Genomic DNA, 19,322 nt, shown 5'->3' on the forward strand with positions numbered 1-19,322 from the left:
CTCTAGATTACATCTTTTTTATGTCCATATTTACATATATATTCACATGATTTTCTTTTAAACTAAAATTGTTTTTTAAAAAAACTGCAGTGGTTTTTTTTTTTCCTTGTTAATTCAACAATTTCTCAGCTCTTTCCATTTTAGATTCCTCATGGATAGATTCATGTACATCTATCTTATTATTTAAAACTCTATATACTGTTGCATAGTATCAGTACCATAGTAGCCATTTCCTTATTGACAATCATTTAGGTTGTTTGCAGTTCTTCTATACCATAAACAGTGCTACAGTGAATACCGTCTGTACACATATGCAAGTGTGTCTCTGCTTTGCTACTCTGTATAAGTAGAATGGCCACAAAATTTTATGAGAATCACCCCAACAATAGTTGGAAGACGTGGAATAGCTGTCAAGGACTATGTTAATCACTTGTAACCATCATTGTTGGAAAAGGCCAGAAAAACAAGAATGGAAATAAAGTTTGTGTAGAGAATGGAGGGAACATACACATAACTTGTAGTTAACATGCATTTGGACTTTGGGACCACTCTTAATATCCGAATGGACGTTTTAATTTTAAAAGCAAAAACCTTAATAAAAAACATTCCAGTGTTAATGTAGATAGTTATATAACACAACTGTTGTGAAAATAACCATATAAGTGAAGATGCCAGTCCTTTGGCCAGGCACAGTGCCTCACACCTGTAATCCTAACACTTTAGGAGGCCGAGGTGGGCAAATCACTTGAGGCCAAGATTTCAAGAACAGCTCAGGCAACCCCCTTGGCGAAACCCCATCTCAGAAAATACAAAAATTAGCCAGTTGTGGTGATGCGCAGCTGTGTAGTCCTAGCTACTCAGATGGCTGAGGAGAGAGGGTCGCTTGAGCCTAGGAGGCGAACTTTGCAGTGAGCCGAAGTAATGCTGCTGCACTCCGGTCTGGGTGACAGAGCGAGACTGTGTCTCAAAAAGAAAAAAGATGTCAGTCCTTTTAACATAGTAGTTGTTGTTTTAGTAATGTATTTATGTCCTTAGTGTTTATATTTACATTTTGTATAATCAAGGTATTTATTTATTGCCACATGTATTAACTTTTGGTGGAAGAGAGGCATTCACAATATTTCCAGTGTTATAGATTAATTCATTTAATCTTCACAACAGTGCTATAAAATAAGCATGTTTATCTGTAATTTACAGGTGAGGAAACAGAGAGGTTAAATAATCTATGTAGGTATTTAGGGTCCCCTAGCTAATAAATGGTGAATTGAGCTTTTTAAACGTCACTCTGGCTTCAAAAACTCATTTTTCCCCTTTCTATTTTCTTAATATATAATCCCAAAAATAGGACTACTAGGTCAAATTATATGAACATTTGCTTCAGTTGCTTTCTTTTTTTTTTGGAGACGGAGTCTCGCTCTGTTGTCCAGGCTGGAGTGCAGTGGCGTAATCTCGGCTCGCTGCAACCTCCGCCTCCCAGGTTCAAGCCATTCTCCTGCCTCAGCCTCCCGAGTAGCTGGGATTACAGGCACGTGCTGCCATGCCTGGCTAATTTTTGTATTTTTAGTGGAGATGGGGTTTCACCCTGTTGGCCAGGCTGGTCTCGAACTTCTGACCTCTGGTGATCCAGCTGCCTTGGCCTCCCAGAGTGCTGAGATTACAGGCGTGAGCCACTGCATCCGACTTTCAGTTGCTTTCTGAAAGAGTTGTATCAGTCTTCATTGTGGTAGAGATCTAACTTTAGGGAGTGTCTCTGTCCGATCCTATATTACTTTTTTTTTTTTTTTCACTAAATTGGGTAATTTAATGAGTTTTCTTTCAAGAAAAGCACTCATTAGTGCAAAATGAAGCCATTACAATATTTACAGACTTAGTGCTTTTTTATATATTTGAAGTTTCTTTTTGTTCTCTTTGTATAGTCGGATTTGAAAAAGATACCTCTTTCACAGTTCAAAATACAGTCTTTTTAAACAGTACATTTCATATTAGACTGTACTCACCAGGAAGGAGGAATCTTGGATCATATTCATATGTCTTAGTTCAGATTACATTTCAGCTGCTCTTTTTAGAGTAAATTTGCCTGATAAATTCTTGATACAGGTTGAGCATCCCAAATTTGAAATGTTTGAAAATCCAGTACTTTTTGAGTGCTGACATGATGCTCACAGGAAATGCTCACTGGGACATTTCAGATTTCAAATTTTTGGATTTGAAATGCCCAACCAGTAAATATGTAATGCAAATAATTGAAAATCCAAAGCACTTCTGGTTCCAGACATTTTAAATAAGGAATACTCAACCTGTGCCACTATATAGCATAAATTTTAAGTTTTGCGTTTATGCAAAATAATTTATCAGAAATTCTTTTTATGGAAATATGTTGGATATGAGAAACTGTCAGTTTACAAGATTGGAAATTCCATGAGAACAAGCACCTGTTACATTCACTTCTACATCTTGGTCAGTGCTTTTCACCAGCAAATTCAGTAAATGTTTATTCACAAAGTGAGTGATTATCTACTGTAACTCTTGTTATCACTAACTAAATGAAAATATTTTCAATAATGATTGTTTCATTTTCCTTCAATTTCAGAATGATTGACTGGCTATCCTGGCCATTGGCTCAGCATGTGGATACATGGGTAATTGCACTCCTGAAAGGACTGGCAGCTGTCCAGAAGTTTACTATTTTGATAGATGTTACTTTGCTGAAAATAGAACTGGTAAGTGGGAGTATGGAAATCTATTAGAATATATAGACTCATAAAATCGATATTTTTTTCTTTGGGTGGTATCCTTGAAAGCATCTAATTTTGAATATGTTATTGTTGTTTTGTTTTGAATAACAGTTTGAATAGGCTTTAGAAATTTTTTTAAATGTCATCTAAATATAAGTAATTAGGTTGGGCATGGTTGCTCACAACTGTAATCCCAGCACTTTGGGAGGCTGAGGCGGGCAGATCACTTGAGGCCAGGAGTTCAAGACCAGCCTGGCCAACATGGCAAAACTCCGTCTCTACTAAAAATACAAAAATTAGGTTGGCATAATGGTTCATGCCTGTAGTCCCAGCTGCTCAGGAGGCTGAGGCACGAGAATCACTTGAATCTGAGAGGCAGAGGTTGCAGTGAGCCAAGATAGCACCACTGCACTCCAGCCTGGATGACAGAGCAAGACTGTGTCTCAAAAAAAAGTATAAGTAATTAAAATAATTTTTTCATTTTCAAATATCCAATATGGAAACATTCTTTCCATTATCTCTTGAGTCCAACTAATCAAGCTTTTACCACCATTACTCTACCAAAATTACCTTTGACACCAGTGGTTTCCAGTGTTGCTAAACTCAAGAGTCATTTCTCAGGCCTCTTCTCATTTGACCTGTCAGCAATATTTGGCACAGTCGATCACTCCCTCTTGTTTCCAGGACATTATACTCTCCTGATTTTTGTCCTCCTTCACAGGCATATCAGTCTCCTGTACTTACTTACTCTAACTTTTAGAATGCCTTACAGTTCAGTCTTTGGTCCATTTTCTTCTCAGTGCATACTCACAGCATAGGTGTTCTATGGCTTTAAACAACATCTCTAATTTGATGACTGCCAGATTTATATTTTTAGTCCATTTTTCTCCCTTGAACTCCACATTCATGTATCCATCTGTCTTTACATGAATCTCAGATTCACTTTATCTACAATCTTATTCCTGACTTTTCCCTCCCAGACCTAGAGGCTACTCTATCCTTTCACTTGCTCAAGCCAAAAACCTTGAAGCTATTCTTATCTTTTTTTCATTCCCTCTCAGCCCATATCCTACAAATTCTACTGATACCACCTTTAGAATATATCCAGAATCCTACCACCCTGGTCCTACATTATCATCCCTTGCTGCAAGATTGCAGCAGCCTTCCTGCTCCTGTCCTTGGTCCCCTGTACTTATCACACAAGGTCCTATGTATTCTGGCCCACTTTTTCTCTAGTCCCATTTCCCACTGTTATTGCCTCAGTCTCTTGCTTCACTTACACTGCCCTTTTTTCTTCATCTGTAGCACACCAGCCTGAAGGCCTCAAGGCCTTTGCAATGCCATTTGCCTTGCCTATAATGCTCTTGTCCCAGGTATTTGCAAGGCTTATTCAATTCCTTCAGTTTTACAGTTGGATATCACTTCTTTCATGAGGCATTTATTGAATGCTATATAAAGCAGCAGATTTTTTTGCTACACAGCATTCCCTATTCATCATACCCTGCTTTAAATTTCTTAATAACACTAACCACCATGTGTTACTTTTTATTGTTTCTACCTGCCCTCTAGATGGTAAACCCTGTAAGAGAGAGATTTTTTTTTTGTTTTTTTAATCCACTGTTGTAGCACTAGTTCCTAGAACTAGGACAAGTAATAATATGTGCTTAACAAATATTTGTTGAGTGAATTGAATGAATGGTGGACTAGGGAGCTATTGCCTTGTAAACATAGTTTGACAAATTTTTATTTAATTGGGGAGTTTTAATGGTTGGTTAGGCCAGTTACATTACCCTTGATCTCTGTCACGTTATTTCCTAACTTCATCCTTCTCCCAAAGTTTAATAATATAAGTTAATGTTAGAACTTTCCAGAAGGGGGACATTCATATAAATAAATTCTAGCTCTAAGAAAATAACCACTGTTGGATTAATGATTTTCCTGCAAATTCTTAAGAAGGTGTCTTGTCTTATTTTGAAGGTTTTTAATCGACTTTGGTTTCCTCTTGTGAGACCTGGTGCTCTTGCAGTTCTTTCTCACATGCTGCTTAGCTTTCAGCATTCTCCAGAGGCGTTCCATTTGGTAAGTTATGACATAAGCGTTCTACTTTGAAAAAGCCTCATTTTGAAAATTTAGTTTAATATTGAGTCACATTTTTATGTAGTGAAAATATTGCAAGTTAGTCCCAAATCTGTTTTCATATAGCTTTATGATTTCCTAGAAAATTGAGATTGTGAGATTTCCCTCCTAGGAATATATTTTCGTGTCTATTCAAACTACTCCACTTGCAACAACTACCAGCAGTTGAGAGTTACTGTTCACATGGGAGATGTCACTGATGGATGTCTGTTGCACAAATGAACAGTATAGAAGGATTAAAATGATTGAAAACCACTGCTTTAGAATTTTGAAACCATGAAAACACACCAGTCTTTGCAGGCTTTTCATTCACTCTCAACCTACATCCTACAAATCCTGTTGACCCCACCTTTAAAATACATCTAGAATCCTACCACGTTAAGCCAGCTGAATCATTGGCATTTATTTGATTTCAATTATTTGATTATCAGTTACTGCAGATGAGAAATGACAAATTGTAATTTTGGTCAGCTGTCCATTTACCACTCTAGGGCATCATAGGAAAACAGTGCCTTTGTGTGGTTACTTAATTCTTCCAAAGACTAATCCTGTTTTATAGGAGTAGAAACTCATTGTCAATAAACCCACAGTGGAAAAATCTTAGGAATACTGATTCACTATAACAAACTTCAGAGGAGACTAATGAAGTTCAGAATTCCATTTGTTTTTATTTATCTAGAATATATTCATATAGGTTGCTCAGTGTCTCATTTCCACTGAAGGAAAGTCCACAGGCTTTGTAGTAAGTAAACCTTACTAGCAAGTAATTACATTACACATTACCACTTAGGATGAGTGATTTCTGCAGTTAATTGCCCTAATTTTGGTGAATTTAATCATCAAGCAGTAACCTTATATATATGTATAATACAAACAGAACTCAAACTCTAAGATAGCAGGTGTACTAGCAAAGTCTTCCAAGAAAAAAAACATCAATTACTTGTCCTTGTCTTCAGGCACAATCATGTGTAAGACATTTGAGAAAAGGCTTTGTTTTCCACATTTTTTTTTTTTAACTGTTAGATTCAGGGAAACGTGAAAGTTTGTTACATAGGTAAACTCATGTCACGTGGGTTTGGTTTACAGATTATTGCATTACCCAGTTATTAAACCCAGTACCCAATAGTTATCTTTTCTGCTCCTCTACCTCCTCCCACTCTCCCCGATCAAGTAGACCTCAGTGTCTATTGTCGCCTTTTTTGTGTTCATGAGTTCTCACCATTTAGCTCCCGCTTATAAGTGAAAACATGGGGTATTTGGTTTTCTGTTCCTGGGTTAGTTTGCTAAGGATAATAATAGCCTCGCCCTCCATCCGTGTTCCCGCAGAAGACATGATCTTATTATTATGGCTGCATAGTATTCCATGGTGTATATGTACCACATTTTCTTTATCCAATCTGTCACTGATGGGCGTTTAGATTGATTCCATTTCTTTGCTATTGTGAATAATACTACAGTGAACATTCACGTGCATGTATCTTTATGGTAGAATGATTTATATTCCTCTTGGTGTATACCCCGTAATAGGATTGCTGGGTCAAATGCTAGTGCTGCTGTTAGCTCTTTGAAGAATCACCATACTGCTTTCCACAATGGTTGAACGAATTTATACTCCCACCAAGTGTATAAGTGTTCCCCTTTTTTTGAACCTCACCAGCATGTCTTCTTTTTTGACTTTTTAATGATAGCCATTCTGACTGGTGTGAGATGGTAGTTCATTGTGGTTTTGATTTGCATTTCTCTGCTGATCAGTAATATTGAGCTTTTTTTCTTAAGCTTGTTGGCTGCATATATGTCTTCTTTTGAAAAGCGTCTGTTCATGTCCTTTGCCTGCTTTTTAATAGGGTTTTCTCTTGTAAATTTGTTTAAGTTCCTTATAGATGCTGGATATTAGACCTTTGTCAGATGCATAGTTTATAAGTATTTTCTCCCATTCCATAGGTTGTCTGTTTACTCTGTTGACAGTTTCTTTTGCTGTGCAGAAGCTCTTAAGTTTAATTAGATCCCGTTTGTCAATTTTTGCTTTCGTTGCAATTGCTTTTGGTGTCTTTGTCATGAAATCTTTGTGTCCAGGATGGTATTGCCTAGGTTGTCTTCCAGGGTTTTTAAAGTTTGGGGTTTTACATTTAAGTCTTATCCTTGATGTAACGAACATCGATACAAAAATCCTCAACTTGCAAAGCAAATCCAGCAGCACTTCAAAAAGCTAATCCATCATGATCAAGTAGGCTTCATCTGTGGGATGCAAGGTTAGTTTAGCATACACAAATCAATCACATAAACAGAAATAAAGACATAAACTACATGGTTATATCAATGGATGCAGAAAAAGCTTTCAATAAATTCAACATCCCTTCATGTTAAATACTCTCAATAAACTAGGTATTAGAGGAACATGTCTGAAAATAATAAGAGGCATCTGTGACAAGCCCACAACCAACATTATACTCAATGGGCAAAAGCTAGAAGCATTCCCCTTGAAAACCAGCACAAGACAAGGATGTCCTCTCTCACCACTCCTAATCAATATAGTACTGGAAGTCCTAGCCAGAGCAGTCAGGCAAGAGAAGGCAATAGGGGACATCCATATAGGAAGAGAAGAAGTGAAACTATTTGTAGATTATATGTTTCTGTATCTAGAAAACCCCATAGTCTCAGCGCAAAAGCTCCTTCAGCTGATAAACAACTTCAGCAAAGTCTCAGGATAAGAAGTTAATGTAAAAAAACACTAGCATTCCTATACACCAACAGCAGCCAAGCTAGGAGCCAAATCAGGAAGGCGATCCCATTCACAATTGCCACAAAAAGAATAAAATACCTAGGAATACAGCTAACCAGGGAGGTGAAAGATCTCTGCAATGAGAAATACAAAACAGTGGTCAAAGAAATCAAGAAGACACAAACAAATGAAAAAACATCCCATGCTTATGGATAGGAAGAATCAATATCATTAAAATGGCCGTACTGCCCAAAGCAATTTACAGATGCAGTGCTATTTCTATCAAACTACCAATGACATTCTTCACAGAACTAAAAAAACACTATTTTAAAATTCGTATGGAACCAAAGAAGAACCTGAATAGCCACAGCAATCCTAAGCAAAAAGAACAAAGCTGGAGCCATCACATTACCCAGCTTCAAATTATACTACAGGGCTACAGTAGTATATTAAAACAGCGTGGTACTGGTACAAAAACAGGCACATAGACTAGTGGAACAGAATAGACAGCCCACAGACGAAGCTGCACACCTATGACCATCTGATCTTGACAAAGCTGTCAAAACAAAAAGGCTCCCTCTTCAATAAATGGTGCTTTGACAACTGGCTAGCCATATGAAGAAGATTGAAGCTGGACCCCTTCCTTACACCATATACAAAAATCAACTCAAGATGTTTTCCAAATTTCTAGGAAGGAGATTCTCTGACATAACTTTATCATTCATTCTAATGTTTATTGCCCATATTGAGGACATTCCTTAATCTAGTAGTGGGTAATGTGGTAGTTAAATCACCTATAACTCCAAATAACTCAGTAAAGGACTTGGGCTTAGGAGTTGCTAAGTATGAGCAATAATCTGGAATCAGCATCATCATAATTCATCGTAAGTTTAGAATATCTTAGGGCAAGCCAAAGTTGATGTTAGAATATGTGGTGTTATGGGTCAGGTTGCTTTTCTTATGCATTTTACCCAGTGGAATAAATTTATTTTAAACAGACACTATGGCAGATAGTAATAACGGAGAAAGAAAAAAAATCAAAGCTTCTAATTAAATAAGTTTTATACATTTCCTCAAAAACTTTAGTATTATAATAATGTCAAGAAACATTTAGTTTCACTTATTCAAAAAAATCAACTTTCACACATTTAGAAAGTAATAGCCTGCTTGGAAGTATATCTGTATAACTGTGAAAGACTAAGTCTTATTTCCATGTCGTGATAATGTTGACCATTTGAGATATAGTAATAGACAACCATATAACCTGCTAACAAAGACCTAATCTAATTTGACAGATTTGGAATTATAAATTTAATAATTACTTCTAAAATTTTTGCCTCTTCTGTCTCCCTTCACCTTTGAGAAAACAAAATAATTTTGGATTTCTGACTTTTAGCAAGAGAATATCTGATAAATGTGGCATTTATGCGACAGAAGTATAATTCATATTTGCTTAGAAATGTAAAGATGATAGCAATAGAATGAACTCACTAGGAACTGGTAGTTTTATGGTCACATTAGTACCTGTGATGGAGGTAAGAAGGTAATGCAAAAGCTACAGTGTGATTTAAGCACAAATGTAAAGCTAGACAGAGCAGAATGGAAATAGCACTGTGTTGTAAGACTATGATTATTCTTTTTGTGGGAAGGACAGGGAATTAGTGGGTTATTACTATAATTGCTGTTATTGCTGTTTGATGGTATGACCCTAATAGTTATAACTTTTTTACCATGAGTTAGCAACCCCAAAATGTTCTACAAATAGAACAGAAGATACCTTTTACCATAAGAAGTATAAATATGTAGTATCAGATTATAATTAAAAATTAATTAAAAAAATATAGTATCATGCTAATGGAAAGAGCTATGTCTGTAAAATAGAAGTTGTTTCATTTTAATAACCTCCTAAAGATATGATTGGCTCTGGATTGATGACTTTTTAGTTTAATTTTACAATGAAAGAACATGGTTGTGCTGATGATCAATATTAACAATATTCTATATGTTTATGAGCAATGATCATTTTAGATTTCACTTTTATTTTTAGCCCCAGGTCTTTAAAACTAACAGAAGTTTCTGATGCCCTTTATTTTTAGAACCATCTCATCTTTTGGTGTGAAATGGGATTTGTTAGTAAGAATAGCCACTCTAACATAAGGCATGGTCTCTGTGCTTATCTAAAAGTAATCCCATTACCTGAGCTGCAATTTTAGTTACTCATGTAAAGATTTTCTTGAAGTAGACTTTAATGTGCAATGTACTTTTAATTCTTTCAAGTGAAAAATTTTAGATTCACACTAGATGGAGCTCTTTAGCTAATTCCAGGATTATTTTTCAAAAGTTTATTCCCATTGAATGACCTGGTAAATATAATAACCCTAACAATTTCAACCTACAGCATTTTTCAGAATGGCGGCAATGACTAAGATTCCTATTTTATACCTTAGTTTATGTTTTAGATGGTGTGTAAGGATGAGGAGAGGGGTCATATATGGGATTACAGTCATATGCGACTTCGAAAACTAGATTTACCTTGATATTTTAGAAATGTTTAACTTAATAACAGGAAAAACTCTGTGACTGCACATACAGAAAAGTATTTGCTGATCATATATCGTTTGTGTTCTGTTTGTAGGCTAGAGAATGTGTTACCAATTTGTATAAATTCAGCATTGTTTATCCTTTTTTCTTTTCAGATTGTTCCTCATGTGGTTAATTTGGTTCATTCTTTCAAAAATGATGGTCTGCCTTCCAGTACAGCCTTCTTAGTACAATTAACAGAATTGATACACTGTATGATGTATCATTATTCTGGATTTCCAGATCTCTATGAACCTATTCTGGAGGCAATAAAGGTATGATGATAGTTGTACCAATATTTGTGGAGTTGTGTTATATTAATAAGGTGAAACATTCTTATAACCAGCTACTCAATTTACTATTTTATGGTAATATGCTTTTTATTTGAAAAATGCAGTTAGAATCAGGTTTCATTTAGGGAGTAACAGCTTTCTTGCTAGAGTCACCATTCTAAATAACCATATTTCTTTATTTCTGCAGTGTCATCAATTATAAGGCATATCTTTAAATTTATAATAGCTTTTTGGGAAATTTGTTTAAAAAGAAATGCTACGTTAAGTTAATGCATACAACAGATTTGCACCCCAATATTAGAAGTGTTAAAGTATATGTAGAGTATGTCTTAGAATACAGGAAATGGAGTTTAATAAAATATTTGACTTTGATTTCTTTCCCTTTTTAATCTTTTTTTTTTTTTCTTCTTGAGACCAAGTCTTGCTCTGTCACCTAGGCTGGAGTGCAGTGGTACCATTTCTGCTCACTGCAACCTTCACCTCCTGGATTCAAGCGATTCTTCTGCCTCAGCCTCCTGAATAGCTGGGACTACAGGCACCTGCCACCATGCCCGGCTAATTTGTATTTTTAGTAGAGACAGGGTTTTACCATGTTGGCCAGGCTGGTCTGAAACTCCTGACCTCAAGTAATCTGCCTGCCTCGGCCTTCCAAAGTCCTGGGATTACAGGCGTGAGCCACTGCACCTGGCCTCTTTTTTAATTCTATTTTTGCTGTGGACTGTTCATCAATGTTTAGAATCTTTACTTGAATTATTTGTGGAGTTATACTGTGTTTCAATTTTATATGGAAATGGTTCTGAAAAGCATTTTTTTTTTTTTTTTGGACAGTCTTGCTCTGTTGCCCAGGCTGTAGTGCAATGGCATGATCACGGCTCACTGCAGCCTCTACATCTTGAGCTCAAGTGACCCTCCTGCCTCAGCCTCCCAAGTAGCTGGGACTCTAGGTGCACACCACCACACCAGGCTTTTTATTTTTTGTAGAGTCGGGGCCTCACTATGTTGCTCAGGCTGGTCTTGAATTCCTAGGCTCAAGTGATCCTCGTCCTCCCAAAGTGCTGGGATTACAGGCATGAGCCACTGTGCCTAGCCTAAAAAGCACTTCTGTTTGTGTTGAAGACTGGATCACAATAAACATACTTTCCTCTCAGTAAACTTACTGCGTAATCAGTGTATAGCAAAAGAATAGGAGAACTGAACTCAGCCAAACTCAATCAGAAATTATTAGAAATCAATTCTATTGATGGTTTTTTTGAGATCTGAATTTCAATGTAAAGGTCTTATTATCTTTACTTCTGTATCTGAGGTGGATTAAAAACAGTTCTTTTTACTGTATCATTAACTAAATCAAACTTATTTTGGTTGAGCTCAGAACACAAAGACTGTTAAGCAATTAATGTATATTGCTGGGGTGACACTTTGACACTTCAGAAGTAGATTATGTTCAGGAGCATTTTGAAGTGGATTTGATGGTAATATTAATCTCTTTCTACATTGTCCCTGGATCCATAGATGATAGTTGCTGCACTTGTTAATTGATTGCCATTCTTTAGTTCATCAGAGTTTTTCATGTTGAAAATTCTGATAACTCATATAGGCTCAGAAGAAACAATGGGCTCGCTCTAAGCCCAAAGAAAGCACTTTTTCTTAGCTGTCAACAACAACAAAAATGAGAAGATTGAAACTCCTTCAGAAAATGTTTGTTTGTTAAGGTCTAAGTGCCAGATGCCAATAGCAGTCCAGATAAGCCCTAATGATTTTACCAACTTCCCTATACTCTCCAGTGCTCTATTCATGCTTGAAATAATTTACACTTGAAATGTTATCTCATACTTCACAAAGTTGATAAGAAAAATCCATATGTTGTAATAATTTTCTATATGGGTAACATGAGATTAAGTTTTATTTTTCTTAAAGGTCATTGTGCATAGATGCTTTCATTTCTCATTTCTTAATTACTTCGGGATTTTATTTCTAAGGGTTAATACTGAGTAAATATTAGTATTTAATGAAAAGGAGCCATTTTTATTACAAAATTTGAAAACAAATTGTTTACTTATGTTTAACTGTGTGTTAAAATTTAAGTCTTCATTCTACTGCCTTTGAATAGCACTGCAGTGTATTCTCTGACCCCAAAGTTTTATTTTATAAACATTTTGCTGGCATATAGAGAATATAAAGAGTTCAAATGTGACTTGAATTTCCAGCTTTTGAGTATTCCTTAACTTGATAAACTCTGTTATTAGACAGTATTTATTTTTGCCATACAGTGAAATTTGATATTTTGATGACTAGCCAAGTATTGCCAGTTACTTCAAAACTAAGTGGGGGAAAAGAAAGTTCAAATGTCAGTGTAAGAATCTTCTTAATGGTGTTAATTAATTTAACAACAAAAATAATTTTTACTTTACTTTTAAACTGTTTTTCTTCTTTATGACCTATAGGATTTTCCTAAGCCCAGTGAAGAGAAGATTAAGTTAATTCTCAATCAAAGTGCCTGGACTTCTCAATCCAATTCTTTGGCGTCTTGCTTGTCTAGACTTTCTGGAAAATCTGAAACTGGGAAAACTGGTCTTATTAACCTAGGAAATACATGTTATATGAACAGTGTTATACAAGCCTTGTTTATGGCCACAGAGTAAGTTTAAACTTGAATCTTTTCATTTTAACTGTAGAAGATGATGCATGCTGATGAAATATAAGATGATAGAATTGTCTACACATTATTCCTTATAAATGGCATAAATGTTAACTTTAATTGCCGTATTCAGAAATGAAACTGCTTTTAGTGCTCAGAAACTATGAAAATGTTAACATTAGGCTGGGTGTGGTGGCTCACGCCTGTAATCCCAGCACTTTGGGAGGCCAAGACGGGTGGATAGCTTGAGGTCAGGAGTTTGAGAGCAGCCTGGCCGTCATGGCAAAATCCCATCACTACTAAAAATACCAAAATTAGCCGGGCGTGGTGGTGGGCACCTGTAATCCCAGCTACTTGGGAGGCTGAGGCAGGAGAATCACTTGAACCCAGGAGGCAGAGGTTGCAGTGAGCCAAGATCGTGCTGTTGCACTCCAGCCTGGGTTACAGAGTGAGAGTCAGTCTCAAAAAAAGAAAAGTTAACATTAATTCTGCTTATTATTCATTGCATTTAAATGCCACTTTAAAGAAATTACTATTCCAAAGAGTTTAAGTGTGCTACAGTACTTCATTGTTGTTATCCTGTGAGACTGTAATTTTTTTTAACCTATACGTGTTTTGAGGGAAGTTATATATAATTTTATCTGCCGGTCAGTATTTTGGTATTTGTCAGATCAACAACTTTGTTGCTGTTTAAGAAGTTTAAGTTCTGCTCCACCCCAGGGCAATAATTACTGAACACATGTATAAACAGACATGTTCCTTTCCCCTCTTAAGAATTTTCTTTCAAATCCATTTTCTTTTGCACCTAAGCAAATAGGAAATCAGAAGTTGTTAGTTATGTGAATGCTATCTGCAAAGGTACAAAATAACGATAAACTTTTCCTGAAGACAAAAACATGATTGAATTTTTCTCCTGAATACCAATAAAGTATTCATGGAACTTGCCCAAAGAGGTTTACAAATTGAGTTCTAAGCTTTCCAAGTTGTTATGCCTGCCCAGAGGAATCATAAACTATGAAATGTCGAATTTGATTGGGTGCCGTGGCTTGCGCCTGTAATCCCAGCACTTTGGGAGGGTGAGGCGGGTGGATCACGAGGTCAGGAGTTTGAGACCAGCCTGACCAACATGGTGAAACCCCGTCTCTACAAAAATACAAAAATTAGCCAGGCATGGTGGTGCGTGCCTGTAATCCCAGCTATTCAGGAGGCTGAGGCAGGAGAATCACTTGAACCCAGGAGGCAGAGGTTGCAGTGAGCCAAGATTGTGCCACTGCACTCCAGCCTGGGCAACACAGTGAGACTCCATCTAAAAAAGAAAGAAAGAGAGAGAGAAGAATTTGCTTTATTTTATTGTTGGGCTCCAGATTATAATATCAGCACTCAGGTGTTTTTGGTTTCATTTAGCATTTAATTTTTTGGTTTGTTTGTATTTGGAATTTTTTTTTTTTTATAGAGCAGCTATATCTTTAGACACAAGTGATACTAGGCATAAGACTGAAGAATCCCCGTCTTACCACCAGAGGTCATCTAGTCCAGACATCTCCTTTTACAGATGACAGAGAAAACAGAAAACCAAAGCAGTTATAACTGCAAGAGCAAATAAAAGGTTATCTCTTATTGAACAGTGACCAATAATATTATCTCTGAATGGGAAGACAGCATATTTTATTTCTTAAGTAATATATGAATTCTTCTTCATAGTTTAAAAATAAATTTTATATAGAATAAAAAGCAGACATTCCCATTTCCAAAGGTAATTTGTTAACAGTTACGTTGTTCCAGACCTTTTTTGGTACAGTTGCATGTTTGTATTTAATATGAAAACAAATGCATTTTTTTAAGAAAATTTGCAGAGAATCCTATTTATATATTCTTTTCCAGCCACTTGCTTTTATCATTTAATAATTTGTATTCGAAATATTCCCATATTGGGGCAATACAGATCCGTGTCATTCCCAGTAAATGTGTATGCCATCATTTATTTATTAAATACTCATTTAATTTAATGAGATTTAATAAATAAGTTAAATTAGTATTTAATAAATACTCCTTTATTTAATAATGCTCCTATTGATGAATATTAGGTTGTTTTGCTTATAATTAACATCTCTCTGCCCTTATACAGATATAGAGGATTTTTCTTTGAATATTTTCCATATCTTTGAATATCCTTTGAATATCTTTCAAATTGCTCTCCAAAAAAGCTGTAGCATTTTGAACTCTGATACCAATATAAGATTGTACCTAGAACCTGTACCTTTAGCAGCAAATCAGCCTTTTTAATTTTTTGCCAATATGAAGAAAAATGTCTCTTAATTTGCATATTGCTGCTAATTATAGAGTTTTTCCCTCTCTTATTTTTCTTTATTCATTTGTGTTTCTCTTCCGAATAACCTGTTCTTTTCTTTGTACATCTTTTTGTTGGGTCTTTTTTGTTTTCATGTTGCTTTATATATACTCTGGATGATCATCCTTTGCTACATGCTTTTTTCAAGGCACAATTCAAATTTGTGGGGTGTTTTATTTATAATTTTTTAATTTTATGTATTCCAGTCTTCCACTTTTCATTTGTAGCATCTGGACTTTTAAAAGCCTTTACCCTCTAAATTTCTTGTTTCTTTAAGTACTTCAGTAGTTTTGTATTTTATATCTAGCTCATTAGTCCTGTGGTATCTGTGTTGGTGTATAATCTTATGTAACTTCATTTTTTACCAGATGGATACCCAGTTGTCCCTTTACTTTTTTTTTTTTTTTTTTGAGTAGTTTATCCTTTTCCCACGCTCTATTCTTTAAATGACTTTAATTTTATAGTGTGTTTTAATGACAGCGTATTTTTTTATTTCATGAAGATTTGAAAGAATTTAAGTTTACTTATCTTATAAATTAATGGCTTAACCTATTTGTATTTGCTAATCCAGAAAATAGAAATAATATGTGATAGCACATAGTCCATTAACAGGCTTTATAGTAAATGTTAATTTATTGTCATTCTTCCCTTCCTTCTTTACTGTTAGATAGATAACTTCCTTAGGAAAAGGACCATTAGGTAAATGAAGTTTTACTTTAAGGATAATAAATTCTTGAACTAACTTGCTTTTAGCTTTTAAGAAATGCTTTTAAATGGCCAGGCACAGTGGCTTATGCCTGTAATTCCAGCACTTTGGGAGGCCGAGGTGGGTGGATCATTTGAGGTTTCGGTGAGCTGAGATTGTGCCACTGCCCTCCAGCCTGGGCAACAAAAGGAAACTCTGTCTCAAAAAAAAAAAAAGCTTTCAATAAATGCATGTGTTTGTACGCACATATATATAAATCATTATATTCTCTTTCAGTTTCAGGAGACAAGTATTATCTTTAAATCTAAATGGGTGCAATTCATTAATGAAAAAATTACAGCATCTTTTTGCCTTTCTGGCTCATACGCAGGTGAGTGTGTATGTGTATATAGTATGTTTATGTTAACTGCATGGTAATATTCATTAAACTTTACCTTATACCTAACCTTTTTAACTGATGAAATAATATAATAGATATCTCACCCAGTACAACAAATCCACTTAGAAATGCTAAAGAGATCCTGCCTAAAATATCTAGATTTTTTTTATTTTCAGGATATGCCCTAAGTTTTTATATTTTTCTCTTGCTTCCCATTATTGTAGCTGAATATTACGCTGACCCATTAATCTAGAAATTTTTACAAAGAAAATATGATTTCCTATCCAATAAATAAGTTCCTTCATGAAGAATTATTTTTAAGTGCATCTTTGTTTCCTGATATTAAATTAATAGATTTGTACAATAATGAGCAAATAAAATAATATTGTGGTGCCTGGGCTTTTTTCTCTTTTCTTATGTATACCTATTCATTATAACTAAAGATCTCTGCAGTTCTGTTTATCTGTTAAGTTCTAGAGCTTAAAATTTCGTGGTGATCTTTTATGTCCACACGTTAATCCGGGGTCATTAATTTATATTAATGGCACCAAGGTGGTCATATATAGTAAATATTCACTCAACAGACATTTATTAAGAGATGCTATATGCAGTCAGTGATAAGCATTAAAAGAAGAGTCTTGGCCAGGCGCAGTGGCTCACGCCTGTAATCCTAACACTTGGAGGCCGAGGCAGGCAGATTACTTGAGGTCAGGAGTTTGAGACCAGCCTGGCCAACATTGTGAAACCCCGTCTCTACTAAAAATACAAAAATTAGCCAGGCATGGTGGTACACGCCTGTAATCCCAGCTACTCAGGAGGCTGAGATAGGAGAATTGCTTGAACCCAGGAGGCGGAGCTTGCGGTGAGCCGAGATCGTGCCACTGCACTCCAGCCTGGCTAACAGAGCGAGCCCCTGTCTCAAAAAAAAAAAAAAAGAGTCTTTATGTTCAAAGAACTTTTAGTTTAGATTTTGAGCCTATACACATGAGTAATATATATGTCATTATTTATAATATATATTATTATTTTTCTGGTTTTACTTTCATTGCCTTTGTCTCACAGAGGTCTAAAGGAGCAGTAGTTAGGACCAGAAGAAACAATAGGTTGAGAATTGATGGGGTTCAGTTGATGGGAATGCTTTTGTTTTCTTTCTACAAGCTGAGAAATATCTCAAATATAACTTCTTAAATGGAAAGAATCTAGACAGGATTAATATGAGATGATAGCAATGGCCTATGAGTAGTTATATACTCAGATAATTTTATTATTCTTTATCTGGGGAAAGTATGTTCACAAATTAAATTTACCATATCAAGACCAAGGGAAATGAAATGAAAACTATCTCCTTCCTCACTCCCTGTTGTTTCCTAGTAAATTGATTTTTGTGCTTTATCACTAGTATGTATTTATTATATATAAAATATATATGTAGGCAGATATATACTTCATTAACTTACTAAATCAGAGCTATTAGGAAAAAAAATCTTAGGGGAGGTTTCCCTCCTCCTCCCAAGAAAAGTAGAAAGTAAAAAGAGCCTGATTAAATTTCTGTCACAGTTGAGACTGTCTCTGGTAGCAGCCTGACAGAGATTATTTTAGGCAGATAGATTTTCACATATAATTGAAAAGTCCTTTTTTCTTATAATTAATAAAACAACACTTATTGAACAGTTACATTTTTTTAACCCCTGGTCTAAATCTTTTATGTCTTAATCATCAAAAACAGTCTGTCAGGTAATAAGGTGTATCCCCATTTTACAGATGAAGAAAACAGGCTTACATTACCTGTTCAGGGTCATGCAAACGAGCAGCAGGGTTGAGATATGAACCAAACAGTTTTGAAGCCCATGTTTAACGTAGGCTAAACTTCCTTCCTTCAGAATGCTATAAACACCCTTAATTTGGGTAAAATTTTTCTTAACTGAGAACTTCATTGTTATGAAGTTATGCCACAAATAATCAAAATGTCAAGAGAATTCCAAAGTTTCAACTTATAATCACATCTTTGAGATGCCTTTTCAGTTCTTTTTTGTCATGGCAAAATCTAGGATTTGAACCTGGTTCACTCCAGAGTCCAAAGTTTAATCACTAAGCAGCCTCTATACTTTAAAACAAAAATTAGCAAAGGTTTCCAACCAGTGTACTCACAATCTGCACATATATGACATGTATCTGCTCAAGGAAATTTTTGCCTAAAGTAGGTATGCATGACTCTACTGTAGAGTATTTCCTTTATTACTTTGTTCAAAATATATACTAACAAAATATACATTAATCTTTTTTAGATTTGATTTTTCAAAAAATTGTGGACTCAAACGTGACTGTCATAGAGGGATGATACCAGGAGCTTTATATCAAGAGTTAGACATGGGTTCTACTTTAATGCCCTGTGCTACTCATTTAGCTGTATGACCCTGGGCAAGTCACCTGTTTCTCTAGCTCTCAATTCTCCTCTGCAGAGTGAGAAGTTATGACTAAAGATTACCTAACTTTATTTCTAAATAATTTTATCTGTCCCTAAGTTGCCACATCCGGCACTTTTGGCTGATGCAATGTTAACTGTAAATAATCTTTATTAAACACTGTATATTAAGATTTCAGTTACTTGGTTCATGCTATAAGAATCACTTCCTTCTATTTTCTCAATTGCTATCAAAAGAGGGAAGCATACGCACCTCGGATATTCTTTGAGGCTTCCAGACCTCCATGGTTTACTCCCAGATCACAGCAAGACTGTTCTGAATACCTCAGATTTCTCCTTGACAGGTAAAAAGTATTCTTAAAATTGTGAT

At 35.5% G+C, this 19,322-nt stretch overlaps 1 protein-coding gene across 1 annotated transcript in view; it reads left to right on the top strand.

Annotated features, from left to right (window-relative positions):
• Positions 1-19,322, top strand: part of USP38 (ubiquitin specific peptidase 38) — a 43,599-nt gene that overhangs the window by 15,221 nt on the left and 9,056 nt on the right. Inside the window, exons 3-8 of the mRNA XM_031010423.3 lie at positions 2,591-2,720; positions 4,713-4,814; positions 10,287-10,445; positions 12,905-13,098; positions 16,428-16,521; positions 19,190-19,296. Coding sequence (XP_030866283.1) covers positions 2,591-2,720; positions 4,713-4,814; positions 10,287-10,445; positions 12,905-13,098; positions 16,428-16,521; positions 19,190-19,296 — 786 coding nt within the window. The remainder of the gene's footprint in view (positions 1-2,590; positions 2,721-4,712; positions 4,815-10,286; positions 10,446-12,904; positions 13,099-16,427; positions 16,522-19,189; positions 19,297-19,322) is intronic.

This window comes from Gorilla gorilla, chromosome 3 (assembly GCF_029281585.2).
Source record: "Gorilla gorilla gorilla isolate KB3781 chromosome 3, NHGRI_mGorGor1-v2.1_pri, whole genome shotgun sequence".
NCBI lineage: Eukaryota > Metazoa > Chordata > Mammalia > Primates > Hominidae > Gorilla > Gorilla gorilla.